This window comes from Tetrao urogallus, assembly GCF_951394365.1.
Source record: "Tetrao urogallus genome assembly, chromosome: 21".
Taxonomy (NCBI): Eukaryota; Metazoa; Chordata; class Aves; order Galliformes; family Phasianidae; genus Tetrao; species Tetrao urogallus.
In genome coordinates, this window is record NC_136834.1 from 6,501,879 (window position 1) to 6,517,764 (window position 15,886).

At 48.0% G+C, this 15,886-nt stretch overlaps 1 protein-coding gene across 2 annotated transcripts in view; it reads left to right on the top strand.

The window, feature by feature from the left end:
• Positions 1–15,886, top strand: part of CAMTA1 (calmodulin binding transcription activator 1) — a gene marked incomplete at both ends in the record, with an annotated part of 208,992 nt that overhangs the window by 120,357 nt on the left and 72,749 nt on the right. For both annotated transcript variants that reach the window (XM_079545499.1, XM_079545500.1), the window contains one exon: positions 6,167–6,238. In XM_079545499.1, coding sequence (XP_079401625.1) covers positions 6,167–6,238 — 72 coding nt within the window. The remainder of the gene's footprint in view (positions 1–6,166; positions 6,239–15,886) is intronic.

Genomic DNA, 15,886 nt, shown 5'->3' on the forward strand with positions numbered 1-15,886 from the left:
GGCAAGAATGCTGCAGAGCGTGCTGAGATTAAAGCGATCGTTTCTTGTTGAACCGGCCTCATGCTTTTCTTCTCATAAATATTTAAAGAATTCTTATTAAAAGAGTTACCGGCATAAAAAAAATGAGTTTGGTAGCACACAGCATGCTGCTGTGTTGTTTCAGCTTGCCGTAGAAGGTCAGGGAGCTGACGTGCTTCTTGCTGTCTGAGGAAGGTGCAGTGATGTCTCCCATCGCTGCTGCCCATATCTGTGCGTTGGGCTGGCGCTGCTAAGATCTCAGCATGTCGCCTCTTCAGGCTTTTAGGCTGCCTCTGGGTTCCCCTCTCCTCCTGGAAGGAAGGACTGCAGCTCCTCAGCCCTTACCCATGTCTGCAGCTCAGGACCCGGTGCCTTTGGGTCTCGGCACTGCAGTGATTGCTCGCCTTGCCCTCACCTTGCAGGAGGGGCTTTCACCTTTTGTTGCAGAAACCCCCCTCCCTGCTCATCTTTCTGCAGGTGGCACAAATAGAAACTTATTTCTTTGGCTGCCCGTTCCTGTGGATCAAAGCCCTTTCCCTCTGGCTGATACAATCAAAACTGGTAATGGTGAATGGATCAGCAGCCGATGTCCACTTCCAGGCTTCCTCAGAGAGAGGCAAGGACTTGCACTGAATGTAGACAGCCTGCTCAAAAAGGCCTGACCTTGGACTTTAATTTACTATTGAGCTGCAGGTAAGAGATCAATGGGTGAGTGCCAGAGGATTCAATAGTGAATGGATAGTACCAGAAAACATGCAGGCCACCAGCATAAAGAAAATGCATAGAAAAGAGTGCTTGGGGCATACTGGAAAATATGCAGCTACTGAGTCTTTATTATTATTATTACAATAATTTATCATGTCCTTCAGTGTTACATAGTGCAGTTTGGCATATCTCATTTTTCCTGTGCAGTGATGTGGTACATAGACACAGCCTTTGTCAGAAGATCAGATCAAAAGGAAGTAGTAATCACTGGGAAAACCCGAGAAAGTGCTGAAAGCATCACTTGCTGGGGGCTGCTGGGCTGCACAGGCAGGGATGGTGGTGGGACATCATCACAGGAGTAGCGACAACAGAAAATGAAAACCTGCTGTCCTTGTGGTGATCACAGAATTCCACAGAGGGAGAAAGGTTTGGAAAATCACCCATGAAGCGTTGAAATTCTCCATTCAATATTGAGTGTTTCAAAATTGCTTCCTACCAACTCATGAGGTAACTAGAAAAATCCTTGGTAACAAAAGCTCCCTGAGTGGGGACGGCTGCTGTGGGATACAGCTTGGCTCCAGGTCCTGAGGGCACAGTGAGCTCTGGCAGTGTCTGTTACTCTGCGCAGTGGCACAAAGTAGAAATGTTGTGGGGGAAAAACCTCAACTGCTGTCTGTTTCTCTAAGATCAGTAGTGAGAAAACCTGTTTAGCAGTGGTTTAGTGGAAGACTTGCTGCGGTGGAGATGGCACAGCAGGAAACGTTGGATGCCTCCCTATGTTATGACACGTTTTTTCCTTTTAGATCAAAATTAACCCCTCGGGGTGTCACCCATCTGCCCTCCTGCATGGCTGTGCAAAGCTGCTGGGTTCAGCCGCTGTTACACGTCCGTGTTTGCGAAGGCTGAGCTGGGGCTGATGTGCACCAAGGGCTGCTTAGGTCGGTTTCCTCTTTGACACCCATCAACTCAGGATCATTTTGAGAGTTGTCAAAAAAAAAAATCTTCTCCTGGCTCTGCTCCTTTGGCCAAGCCTCTGTAATTGCTCTCCCCCTCCCCAGCTGCATCTTACTGCTCGGGGAGAAAAAGGAAGATTGATGGCATTAGGATCCCTGTGCGGGGTGCTGGCATCGAGTCAGGAGATTTTAGAGCGGCATGTTGGCTTTTCTCGCTGAATTTTGATTAATGGAGCGGGCTGGAGCTGCTGCTGTCTCCCAGCTCCTTCAGCTGACAGGGGCGAGTGTAATCTGATGTTTAAATGGATTTGGAACGTGTCTGTGGCTTTAGCATCCGTGTCCTGAAGGAAAGACCATCTGCTACACGATAACCTGATCTCAGAGGGCACTTCCTTCGGATTTGTTTGAGAGAAGAGATGACACACTGAGGCTGAGGGTTTTCCCTGCCGTTTACTCATTCGGTGGCAAATAGGCAGCTCACCTTACAGAATAAAGCCCAAAGCCCTGCTCTTCTAACCACGCTCTGCCCCTTCAGAGAAAAGTGGTGGAGAATGTTGTGGGTGTTACTGATGCAAATGGAAAATGGCTCCTGTGTGTGAAACAAATATGTTAACATGAGCAGCCAGCAAACTTCTGCACGTGGCGTTTACGTTTTGTGTGGAATTCAGATACTGTTTTCAGGAAGATTGGGCAGAGCATCTGCTGGGATGTGGAGGAGTCAGGGAAAAGAGTGGGATAGCAACAGTGTCCATATGGAGAGAGAACGGGAGCGTCAATCACAGGGCAGGGTTCTTGCCATTGCGTTCTGAGTGCTGTCTCTGACACACAGGTTGCAGTGCTGGAAGAATGAACCTCTCAGGGAGGAGTGCTGGGCTGTCCTTTACACTTTCCACTGCATTGTCCTCAAATGCCTGAGATCCGGAGCACTTCTGCATGGCCGTGAGATTCAGTGCTGCTGCTGTGCAGGGCCGCGCTCCCTTGGAGTACGCCCGTATTTAAAGCAATGGAAGGCAACAGAAAGCTTGTTTCTTCTACATCTGCATTTCTCAGACGTACAGCATGCGTGGCTTAAATTACTGTTCTGCTTTTTTTGTGGTGTGTGTGAGGAAATAACGTGGAGGCTGAGGTTGAGAGCAGAACTTGATGGGGCTCAGGTACCACAGTTAATTTAGGAGACCCCTGTCTTATCTTTGCAATGCAAAGAATGAAGCTAAAGCCTCATTTGTCTTTCCTGGGAGGTCTGATCCATGGCAGCAGTAGATTCTACTGCAAGCTCTGTGTTATTCCCTGTGGAAAAGGAGAGGCACCAGGGCAGCAGCATTGTGCAAGAAGCCAGGGCTGCCCCTTGCCTCCCTTCTGCAGGCAGAGGACCTGATCTGTTCCCTCTAACGTGGATGGGGCACATGCAGTGTGTGTGAGCTGCTGGAACGTGAATGATGCCTTATGCCATAAGATGACTAGAGTATATTTTAATAATTTAGAGCCACGGGTCTTGCTTGGTTTGTTCTCTAAAGATTGATTTAGCTTCTTATTAAGGGAATTGGGAATTCAGTGTGAAAATCTGAACAAAATCTACTTTTTTTTTATATAAATATCCACTAGTGTAACTCACTGGGGAGAGGAATTTCAAAGCCTGACCAACCCCATCTTGAATTTTTGATTCCTTGCTCTCCTGCTTCCATTCCCAAGGTGTTCTTGTTAAGGAAGAACACCTCAGCATTATTGTATTATTTTTAAATAAGCTGCAATCACTTTAAGGAGCTCAGGATGAAAAATCCACTAATACTTCGATTTTTTTTCTCCAGTTTTCAGGAGTTTGATAATGCAAGACGTGAACTGCATATAAATGGAAGAGCAGGCAGTTCTAATTGCCCAGCTATCCCTCTCTGTCCAGAAAAAGCCCTTTCTTGTTCAATTATCAGTCAATTTTAGAAAGGTATGAGATGAAGTCGAGCTCATCCCTACTCTGTAGGCTCCTTCACGTGGCTGTTGCCTCCCAGCAAACATCCTCCTGGTGTTTTTGGCTAAAGCCTTCATCCTGCTTATAGTCTGCCCGAGGGTTGGGGGGATGCGAAGCTGTGATTTAAACCTCTGATTGACGTATAATCTGTGAGGCCAAGCACATCCCTTCCCTGGAAGGTGGCTGTGGCTCCCCAGAGCTGCCCTGTGGTGCCCAGCGCTCACACGTGGAGTGACACAAACCTGTGGGCTCTGTTTTCAACACGGAGCCCATAACCCATCACCCACTCCCTTCCAGTTGCTCAGAAATGCTCTTTCTTTACTTCCAGACATTTTGTAAATTTTGAAAGAGAATTGGGGGCTCTCCTCTGTCCAGGCCATTAATTCAGCATGCTCGGGACAGAATTAACCTTGGCAAGCCTTGTAGAGGAGAGAGTAATTCTAACCTTAAAAATCTGCTGATTAAAGCTGGTTTCAGGAATTCGATTTCACTTAATGTGTTGGCTGAGAGCCCAGCCGGCATTAACGTAGCCACAGACACACAGGCTTTGGCATTTTTTACCTCCCCCATTTAAAAAAAAAAAAAAAAAAAGAGAAAAGGAAGACCCAGCTAATGAAACCTCTTTTGTCTGTTTTGAGCAAGAGATCGTTTTAAAGACCCCTTTAACTCAAAGCATTAAGCATGCCGCAGCAGCCTGGAGCGGAGGAGGTGTCCAAGGGGCTGGGCAATGCGCAGAGCAGGGCACTACCCTTGTGAGGAGGAGATCTCCTCGTCCACCGCACTGCACGCAGTTGTCCCTTCTGGGATCTGTCACTTGTTTCACTTTAGCTTTTCCTAAGGTTGATGTCCTTTAACGTCTGCCTCGGGCTCCACGGCAGGCAGTCAGCAGCACTGCACTGCATGCACGTGTTGGGAAGGCCCAGAGCTGTGCTGCTTGCCAGGTTCTCGCTGGGAAGCTGTTGGGGACTCAGTGACCCCACAGCTCCCAAACTGCTTTCCAACATGGGAGACAGCCCTGAGTCAGCACAGCCGCACGGTGCAGGCCTTCAGTGGAGCCAAGGATTGCTGTCAGGGATTATCTTAAGCAAACAGTCTGCTTTTTTCCCATGCTGAATGGCAGGATTAAGATGTTAAGCTTTTCTTTGAATTCTTTTTTCCCCTCTTTTTTCCTCCTCGGTTTTTCTTTTTTCTTGCATGTGAAATATACCTTTGACTTGTTTTAAAACACTGTTAATCTTTGCCATCCGTATTTTGGAAGTAGCTCTGTGATAGAAGCTGGCGGACCTTAGCACCCTTAATATTCAAGCTGACCCTGCAGGTGGTGAACTTGTTCATGCCTTTACCCATGCACCCGAGGGCAGCACTCCCCCCATTATGCCGTCCTGCTGGGGCACCTGCTGGTGCCGGGAGGTTCAGGCTGGGCACTGGGGGCCATTTCTTGTCTGACAGAGTGGTGGTGCACGGTGGGGTCACCGTCCCTGGAGGTGCTCAAGGAAGGGCAGTTACTGAAGGGTGTGGGACTGTGGGCAAAATCCCCTCAGATTCTTTTTTTCCTTCTGTAATTGCAGAATCCTGGTATGCATAAAGCACTACGTTCAAGCAAAACTAATCACCTTTGGCAAAGGGGAATATGTGATCATGCGCACACCTGTCCCCATCCCCACATATTAAAAGCCAGTGGAGTCAGAAAATAATATTGCTTTCTTAGCAATAAACTTATTTTGTGAACAGGAATTGTACTGGGATCCTTTAAATTAATAATGATTCAGTGTGGTTGGTTTGTAATGGGCACAGCTTCCACCTGACAGTGCTGTTTTAGGATTTTAACACACTGGAAATTTGATTTTGCTACAGAAAGAATTCTTTACCCTTACTCCTTTTGGGTCCTTTTGGGCAAGCAAAGTTCATTTAACGTAAAGAATAAGAAAAAAATGCATTTTCTTATTTTCCTGCATGAAGCAGTGGGCAGGGTTTACATGCCCTCTGTTTCCAGTTCACATAGCTGGGTGATAAGCCAAGAGGCGTTGGGTTGTCGCATTAAAAGAAAAGAAGGGTGTTGAGTTGTTTGGATGCAGTGCAGGCAGACCCTGTTCATTCTGCCCTGCCCCAGATCGGTGCTGGGTGGTTCCTCTGCCCGGAGGGGGACGTGGTCCAATGTGGGACTGCAGAGAGCTGGGCGAGCTCCACCACTGCTCTCAGGACTGGCACAAAGGCTGAGAATGATTTGGGGGTCAGCAGCTGGGGTTTATACCTGTATACAAACTAGAGAAACGTGTAAAGGCTGTCTGTTGGGTCTTTAACCTGTAGCAGTGTTCAAAATGTATTCTAAAATTTTGGCTTGATGCGAGCTGCCATTCTGTTATATCAGCAGAGCTGAAGCCCTGGGATGACTGCAGCAAATACTGGCGTGACAACAGATGCCGTCTCTCCTTCCTGTTCTGGGTGCTGCCTCGTAAACCTGCTCATCATGAGCCCAAATAACGATTTCCTTCCCTAATCCTGTCTCTGCTTTCTCTGTTTCTGTCCTTAGTGCTTGTACGGCTGTTACGTCCATTCCTCCATCATCCCCACGTTTCACAGAAGGTGCTACTGGCTTCTTCAGGTAGGATGATGCTGGATTCCTTCCTCCTGGTATTGTTCCAAGTGAAGCTGCATGGCTGGGCATTGGATGGTTTGGGGATTTTCTTGTCTGCAGGTGATATGGATTTCCTTAAGGCGGTACGTCTCTCCTTTTTCTAGATAAATGTCTAGCAAGTACCGAGCTGCTGCCAGCTTATGTGTATCCTAAACAGGGTCAGCTGAAGTGAGACCTTTTCCAGGTTTTTAGTTGTGTTTTTCCATTTTGGAGCCAGCTGTGCAGCGGGACTCGGGAAGCCAGCTGCTGTGTATGCGTGCAGAGCTGTGGGGAGAGGAAGCAGCACTGGGGACTGGTGTGAATTCTGTGCGAACCTGACGGCACACGGCTCCATCAGGAGCGGCTGGCAGAATGGTTGGTGTGGAGGAGTCCTGTTGAGTTACTCACTGACTTTTGTCCTCGCTGCTGTGGGCACAGCAAAGCTCTTCCAGCCTTCTGAGCTCTGCAGTGTGCAGTGCAGACCCTGGGGTATGCTGGTGTGTTCAGGGATCCCTTGGCTGCGCTCTGCCTGGGGTGGGCTGAAGCTGAAGGAGTGCTCAGCTCCCTGTACTGATCCTTACTGTCAGTTACAAGTGCTGAGGGTGCGGAGGCAAAATGGAAAATATCCCTGTGTTTTCCCCTTGATCTGCAATCATACTTCTATGTTAAAACAGAACTGTTGCTGCCTGCATAAAAGGACCTCCCACAGCTCTGTGATGGTGGCTGTGCAGCGGAGTCCCCAAAGGGGTTGTGCACACAGCATCACTGTCCTCTCTTATGTGCATCCTTTCCCCTGCTGCAGTCAGAGTGGTGTTTTACCACTTCCTTCCATGGAAGGAAGCAGTGCTGTGTGATTGCTGAAAGCAGAGCGCAGCCAGTGAACCCACCTCAAGGCCCTTTCTTGCAGCAGCAGCAGCTTTTCCTCACGACCTGCAGGTTCCTGACCTGACCTGTGGTTGGATGGAGCAGGCACTGAGATGGGGAGCTGTGCAAAGGCACGACTAAAGAAGCCATTAAAAGTAATAGTTCACAGTTCAGCACACTGAACTGAACAAAATCTCTAAACTTAGAGTCCAGTTTGCCTTGGGCAGCAGACAGCTGTTTGTTTTATTATTTAGTGTCTGTCTGCTGGTGATGGATGATGTGACACGAAAATTCAGAGGATATTCTAAATTCATCCCCAGCTGCACGGCGTGGTGCGGCACACTGCTTCTCCCAGCTGTCCCTGCTGACGGCTGTGGGTGGAACAGCAAACAATTAGCACCCCTGTATCTAATTACTTGCACTGCAGTATCAGAGGATCTTGCCTGTATCCTGAGGTCTGGCTCATCCACATTCAACACTGAGGCCATGTTCTGTGCTCTGGTAATTGATCGCGATTGAGATGGGCGGACTTGGAAGTGTGTTCCTTGTGAGCCTGTTTGTGCAGGACGTTTGGTTGTGAATGCAGTGTGTTTTTATTTAGCAACAAGGACACGTTGTGTCTCCGCTGTGCGAGGAACGTGAGCCTGTGATTCATGAGTGCGTCTTCCAGGCTAAGTGGGCATCCTTCAGTCATGCTCTCAAGGTTATGCAGCCAGAGAGAGAAGAGTGAACAACAGATGATGTTTTTCTAAGGTCTGCACAGTGCTTCTGCTCAGGTCTGTGGCAGCCCTCCACCTCCTGGAAGGGCTCAGCGCACGGGCAGTGCTGCAGGGCACAGCTAGGAGCAGTCCTTCCAAACAGCACCAGATTTTCCGTTGCTGGGAAAGAAAAACGTTTGTACCCATAATGACTAACACAGAAAAAATGTGGATTCTCAGAGAGAGTCTATTTTCAAACACTGGCACAGCTGAATACCAAATGCAGAGTTTCCTTCTGTGTGTGGTAATTGGCACCCCAGGAATCTCAGATGGATCCAATGCCAGGCTCCTGGAGGGCCGCTGTGTGGATGGCTGCTGGCAGCAGCTCTGTGCCCGCTCACAACTCTGCTCTTGCGCAGTACGGCTGTGGGGCAGTGGGGCAGGAGTGATGCCAGCAGTTGGCATGGTTTGTTATGACCCGTCCTGTCCTGTCCCTGGCAGAGCACTGCCAGCAGATCAGGACATCCTCTGCTCAGCTCCCACTGCTCTGGGACAGCTTTAAGAGTCGGGCCTTTCAAAACGTGTATTGGAAATATTGCAGTCTCTTAAAAATCTTCAGACTTGTTGCTCAGTGATGGTTCTTTTGTATTTGGGTAGATGGAAATGACGGTGATGAAGCATTGATGCTCGTGCGGTGTGTGGCACATGGAGGTGCTGCGCTGCTGAAGGAGAGCGGTGGGCATTGGGCACTCAGTGCCTGTTTGACAGGGGGTGTGGGGCTGGGGACACCCCAAGGGCCACCTCTGTGCCAACATCATCTTCCTGAAGAGGTGGATGCAGGCATACTTTAGGGCATCTGTATCCACTGAAGCCCACCTTCAGCCTTTTAAATAGCGCAGATGTAAACAGAGATGCTTCCACTTGCATGTACTCTCAGGATCTGTTGAAGTCAAAGGCTATTTTTTCTTTTCTTCCTTCGGGTTTTACTTCTTTTAGGGTCCTTGCCTTCGCTAAAATTGAGTTCCATCTGGCAGAGCTCATCACAAGCTGTCTTCAGTGAGCTCCTTCCCCTCTTTAAGAACAAAGCTGTCCATCATTAGAGGAAGGACAGAGCACTGAAGGAGCAGCACCTGTGAGCCCTCCCTTTGGGGTGAAAAATGTTTTTCGTGGCAAAAATCTGTAGTATATAAAATTGAACTTGCAACTCAGATCGGGCTGCGCCCTTTTATCAGTCTGGATGCCTTCAGAACCAAGATGTGCTTTGACACCTACGGGTTGAGTAGAGTGGGGCTGTGCAGAAATGCAGCAATAACCTTCTTCTAATCTTCCAGGAAAGGGGGAAGGGGAGGATTACAAATGAACTGGTATCGAGGAGGCTGGAAACGGGTTAGCAGGAGTGCTTTATCTCTTGTAATGTTTTTATAAATTATTTATTAACACACTTGCTGCATTTTCCTTAGAAATTGGATAGAAAAGCAAAACGTATGGCCAGCAGATTATATTCCAGAAGAAGAATGGCAGTGATTAAAAAACAATTTCCAACTATTTCAAACGTATAACTTTATTTTAGATGAGTACTCCGCTATTTTTGTATTGCTCTCCACCATTTTAAAGAAAATCCTGGGCTCGTTCTTGAGATATATGAGAAGACTGACAGTAATGCAGGCAAAGGGAAAAGCAGTCGGAGTGCTTTTTAGCTGTTGCTTAAATAATCTGTTGTCATTTATAGAAGAGATGCATTTCCCAAACTGCTCTGTGACGTGCTTTGGTTGCTAATCAGGAGGAGTTATTATAGGGGCGACATAACAAAGTCCAAAACATGGCCGACTGCTGCAGAAATGGAAAGCAGGTTTTACGCTTTTGGCTCTTTGTGAAAATGATGCACCATTTGCACTTTACATCTGACTTGGGGGGATTGAAAGCAGTGGATCCGTCACTTTATGGCCGCTGTAATCCTGCCATGTGCTATCGGTGCAGGAATGCAGGGGGAGAGCAGCGTGCCGTGCCAGCTGTGTTACCAGGCAGCGCTTTGTGCATCTTTCGGGCAGCACGGCACCAGCGTGGCACTGCCTGTGTGCAAACCGCCTGCTCTCTGCCTGCTCCCAGCAGCTCCTTCTGGCAGCGTCTGCATTACCAGGGCTGTATTTTACTCCTGTGGTTACAAAAACAACAAACTGGCTTTTCAGGGATGCTTGGGATCCCTGCTGCGGTGTTACAGAGACGCAGGATGGCTTAGGTTGGAGGGGACCTCAAAGCCCACCCAGTTCCAATGCAAGGCTGCCGGCTGGGTGCCCTCCAGCAGCTCAAGCTGCCCGGGGCCACCCGTCCATGGCCTGAGGCACCTCCAGGCAGAAGGCACCCACAGCTCTGTCTGCAGTCCCACTGCTCACCAGGAGAGTCCCCTGGGGCTGTGTGTGCTCAGACCCATGGGTTGCCACCAAGAGATCCTCACTGCAGGGATCACAACCGTGCGACAGCGCAGCTCAGCAGGAAATTAAATCAAACCACCAACTCCAAGTCACTAATTAACATTCTCTGTATTCTGGGGATTAGGCTTTTGGTCACTTTTTGGACACTTAAATTGAATTCTAATACTATTTTGGAATGTATAATGGGCTGAATTTACTTCACCTCAGGTTTGAGTTAATGGCTTATTAAATTACACACCTTGCATTAGCGGAGCTGTTTGCTGGTGTGGGACGCTCGGCCTCACAGAAGGGACGCAGCCATGTGCTGATCTCATCTCGTATTCCCTGCTCAATTATGAGATCTTCAGGTGCCAGGAATGTGTTAAACTGTCAACTGAAGTTTCACCCTCTCCCCGCTCCACCCCGCTGTGTGAGGGTGAGCTTAGAAGTTCCAAAGTGAAGCAAATTTTGATTTGAGTTTAGAGATTTGAAGCACGTTTTTGGGTGGGTACAGGGAAGGTCTCTCACTCCTACACAGGTGTTGGGCCCTGCTGCGAGTCCCCTCCTTTTGCATTCTGTCTGCTCAGGCACTCTTTTCCAAGCGTTCCAGGTAAACCTGCAGTCTTGATGCTGTTCTTCTGCCTGCGTGAACTCCCCCGTCATTACCCAGGCTGCTTTCATTCTCAAAATCATCTTTTGTTTCTGAAGGAGTACCTGTCTACCTCTTCTGATCAGCGACCTCCTTCAGTCACCTGCTCTGGGCACTGACCCTCAGAAGGCTTCTGCTCACACCGGGCTCCAGCATGGCGCTGGGCTGGCTCTGGTGCAGTGCCTGGGACTCACTAGGGGCACGCAGCACTCTGTGTCCATCATTATTGCTAATCTCTTCCTGCCCTTTGTCACACATCAGGTGCTCAGTAATCACACTGTTCACATTTGTTTCTCCTTGTAGCCTCCATCTGTGTCATCTTTAGGGATTTAAGACACAACACCAGTGGCTGTAGTGCTGAATGTCACCACATGTGTAAATCTCCATGTTCCAGTACAGAGGTGCATGTGAGGTCTCTGATGAACTGTGAAGACGTTATGGTATCCACATTTGATATGTAATACATTGGAGAATTGCTACCTTCCTGAAATGCATCAGTCAGGTTTTGCTCAGCTCAGGCTTTCTTTTTGTAGAGAGAGAAAGAAAAACACAAAACTAAAAACCCACCACCACCACCCGAGGATGGCAAACTGAAAAGTTGCATCTGTCCTGCTAGGAATTTGCCTTACATATGTCATATGAAAACTGGAAGGAAAAGGAATTCAGGTGGAAAATAAATCCCTTTCTCAGCCTATACGAAAGAGAATGGAGCCACTACATCAGCTTTGATGTGAATGGGTTGAGTAAGGTACAGAAATCAGCTCTGAACTCTTTCTGCAGGGCTTGGCACTTGCACAAATAGCTTGAGCCTGAAATGCTGTTATTCTTTCAATTTTATTGAACATTAAATCCATCACAAAAATATGCAGAAAGAAGAATGAATGCAACGCCTTTCAAGGTCACTTATGTGGATTGTTTCTTTGGAGGTAATGTAGCTGCATTGGGCTTTCTGTAATAGAGCAGCGTCAGTGTAAGAAGCCATACATCTCATAGCGTGAGCTCCAGATTGTACAGCAGTGCTCCCCTCTTTGTAGAAGAATACAGCAGAGATGCCGTGTAACCTGCTACCTGTGTGGCGAGGCACTCTGATTAACTGTAGTTATCATTAGTACTGCCATTCGTTGACCTTTTCTTCAGCATAATTTTCTTGGGAGCCCACATGCTGCGCATCCCAGGGAGCCCAGGGCGTGTGGGGCAGCACAGCAGCTGAGGCCCATTTGAGTCCTGATTTCAGGACATCTGCAACCTGTGACAAAGCGTGAACTCTGCAGTCCAGTGTGCGGCCTGCGTGGTGTTGGGAGGGCGGCTCTGAGCTTGAGGAAAGAAGCAGCAGTGAGCTTCACAGCGCCGTCCTGGAACTGTGTGGATTACGGTGAGGTTGGGATGAGGGCAGCGGTGCCGTTCCTCCCGGCATGCAGCCGCACTGCGTGTGAGGTGCGCTTTAGGCACGGTGATGAATAAACCAACCCGTCCCTTGCTGTGACCTTCAGCAGTGCCTTTGTCTCAGTGCTGCCTCTGCTGCTTCCGTGACCAGAGCTGCACGAGGCTCCGTTTCCAGCTCGTGTTGCAGGGAAAGGGAGGAGAGGCGATGGAATGGGTTTGATTAAAAAGTGCTTTTGCTCTTTCTCAAGAAGGATATTTGCAGTGAAAACTGTACGTGAAATTTATACCCCTCTCGTATGATTTTGACTGGTTTTAGTGCACAAATTCTCAGTAGAAAATGTATTCAATAAAAATTTGATGTGGAACTATAGCTCAGCAGAATCTTTTTTTAAGGAATTCAACTCTGGAATATTTATTTTGTATCTGGTTTCAGTTTTAGTGCCTATTCCTTCTGCAGATGCCCTCGTTAGCCTGCTAACAGCTTATGAAGAGCAAAGTCATCAGCGCCTCTCGCCCTGATGTTTGCACTGCGGTTCTTCAGCGCCTGCCAGGGAGGTTTGGGGGAAGCACAGCTGTGCAGTGCTGCTGGAGGCTTTGCTTGTTGGCTTTTTTAAGCAAACGAATCACTGCTTGTTGTTAATGAAGAGAGCACAGGGCTTACTGGTGTGGAGCGGGTAGGCCTGCGGTACGTTGCCATGCTGGTGGGCGGTGATGGAGCTGACAGGAACATGGGGAGCTTGATTTAATGCAAGTATACAGTGATGCAGTTTTAGCGAGGAGAGTGCAATAAATTGGGATTTATTTTCCTTTGATGCCAAGCATGCAAAAGGAGACTGCTTATGGGAACTACAAAAGGGATCTGGGATGGCCGCAATGGAAGTTTGTCTGAACCTGACAGCTGTGAGCTGCTGAAGTGTTATTTCTTGCTGTGGAATAACATGTCTTCAGTGTGAGGAAGAGCCTCAGCATTTGGGATGAGCCAACTCGGAGTGGTGGGAAGAAATGATATTTCCAGCTCAGCCAAAAGGTTCCCATTTGTTTCCACACTAGGAGGCAAGCACTACATCATTAACCAACAAGAGATGGCTGTGGTAGCGCAGTGGGAATTTGGCCTTCAGGCCCCGAAGGAAGGAGCGGGACGGCTGTCCTTCTGTAACCGGATTTGGGGCAGAACTGCTGCAGTGCTGGGAGAGGTGGGAGTGCAGGGAAAGGCGTCTGGGGGGAGCGGTGACCGAAAAGCACCAAGTGAGCAGCCTCCAAGCGTAACTCTGAGGGCTGCAGTCTGCGTTCAGCATTTCGGGGTCACAGCAAAGGTTCCTAACAAGTTTCTGGCCCAGCAGACTGCAGGAAAGTGGATTCTGAGCAGTGAGATGGAGCGCTGCCTCTGTGAATTATTGTTTTTTCAATGCGTTTTTACACAGAGCTGGAGGCTCAGAACACTGAAAGCTTTTTCGTAATGTTTAGTGATAAACTTTTGTCTCCTGTGAGTAAACAATCTGCTTTCTTAGCCACTTTTTTTCAATTTGAACGGGAGTACATTGAAGCCCTCTTGCAAAAACATCTATTATGTCAAAGCAAAACCGGAGGTTTGGGGTTGTGTTTCACTGTTCTTTTTTTTCTCTCCTTCTAGTGCTCTTATATCAAATTCTCACTCTAGAAATACTGCCCCAAGGCAGATGAAATGGCACACGGCTTTATGAAATACGTCCGCGTCCGGTGATGTGCCATGTTTTTATTTTGTGACAGTCCAGGATTCAGTGCACGGCCTAAATATTGTGGCATCCTATTTGATTTTTGGATTGTTAGATGGACGAGGTGCCATAGCTCATGGGCACCGTGACCATTTTTCCTTGTAGTTTACTCTTTTTGCAGATTACTGTCTGTAAGTTTCAAAATGGAACAGGGTCCCTCAGTGCTTTATAAATTAGGGCCATATTACAGCAGCACCCAATAGTGCTGCTATATATTAGAGGGTGTCAGAGTTTCTATTATAAACCTCATTTTTCAGAGGTTTATGGCTTAGCCATAAAAATTTGCTGTATGTGGGACTCAGAATGTAGGAGCTGCATCTCAGCTACACAGAGGGTCGGTTTGCATGCATTCGTTCTACACGGAGGTCCATGCAGTGATATTAAGAATCAATCTTTGGCTGCACTGTCTCTTGATTTCAAAGTGAATCACTTGAAAGGCAGAGAACGCCTCATTCTTGGCCATCTCCGCTACTTCAATTCTTCCCCTTCTGTATGCTGAGGGGTGCAACCTTGGTAAGGGTAGAATCTGACGGATCTCCTCATGGCTTCAGCTAACTCAGAGCCACCAGTACAGCAGAAGCAGTACGAGTTCTGAGTGCCATTCTTGCTTGCAGGGGATGCCTGGCCTACACCATAACCATTGTCCATAAAGATTTCCACTCTATGCAAAACAGACTGAAAACACACAGCACAGGATTTCTTATATCCCTGAGATGTCACCAACTTCCTTTCAGCACCTCACGCTCACTGTCAGAGAATTTGCTGCATGTCAGCAAATAAGCAAACAGATGAATTGAGAATACCTTTGCACAGTGCTGCAAACGCTTGTGTTAAAAGAAACCCAGAAAGTGGCTGTTTGTGTCACTGTGCTATATGCAGCTGTCACAAGACTGTGAATATGTCTTCATGCCCGTAATTCAGACGTTTTCATCAATCCAGCAACAGTGCTGAACCTACAGTCAAATGGTGAAGGAGGAATGCTGATTCTGCAAGTTGGGCTGCAGCTCAGTGTGTCTTTTATGGAGTTTCAGTATGCATGAGGTGCTGGCTCCCAGCAGCACAGTGGTGTGCCAGAAGGACAGGGCTTCTCCCAGGCTCTCCCCTGCCATGTGGGTTTGATTTTCAGCATCAAGCAGGTCTGTTTCTAAACTTTGGTTTTGCTGCCTGTAACACATTTTAACCCTAATGCTGTCATCCTGCGTTAATTCTGACCATCAGATTTCCTTTCAGGGAGCAGAAATACACTGAGAGCTGCTTTGGTTTTAGGAGTCACGTTGAGTTACCGCAGGAGCTGATTTGTGCCACCTCTTTCCCAGGTGCTCCTCAGTACTTCTCTGAATTCAAATCCCAGTGCACCGCGCTGTTCCACGTGTGGTGTGCAATGACAGCACATTTCTGGCTGTGCAGCAACACAGGGCTGTTCTGCTGCAGCTAACCAACCCTTCATCTTGCTCCTTTCAGTGTCCACAGAGCTCAAGCTCTTTCCTGAGCACACCTGCACTGCCTCGTTAACTAATAGCATGTTTTATATTTCTTTCTAATAAATTCTTTTCATTACGGAGCTTGTTCCCGCAGCAGGAAAAATTGAAATTCTTTGCAAGAATATTATAATTAAGACATAGCACAACAGGAAAGCATCTTACTTTGAAAGTGTCTCTCTCTAAACTGTGTCATTAAAGTGGAAATCTGCGTGTAAACACTTTCTGATAGCGTGCATTTGGTGTGTGTTTCTGGCAGCTTTCTGTCTGAGGCGGTGTGTTGGCCTCACGTTGTGCACCTTTGTGTAGAATCATTGAGGTTGGGACAGACCTCCAAGATCCCCAGCCCAACCCACCGTGCCCACTGACCACATCCCCGCGTGCCCATCTCCGCATTGCACTCCT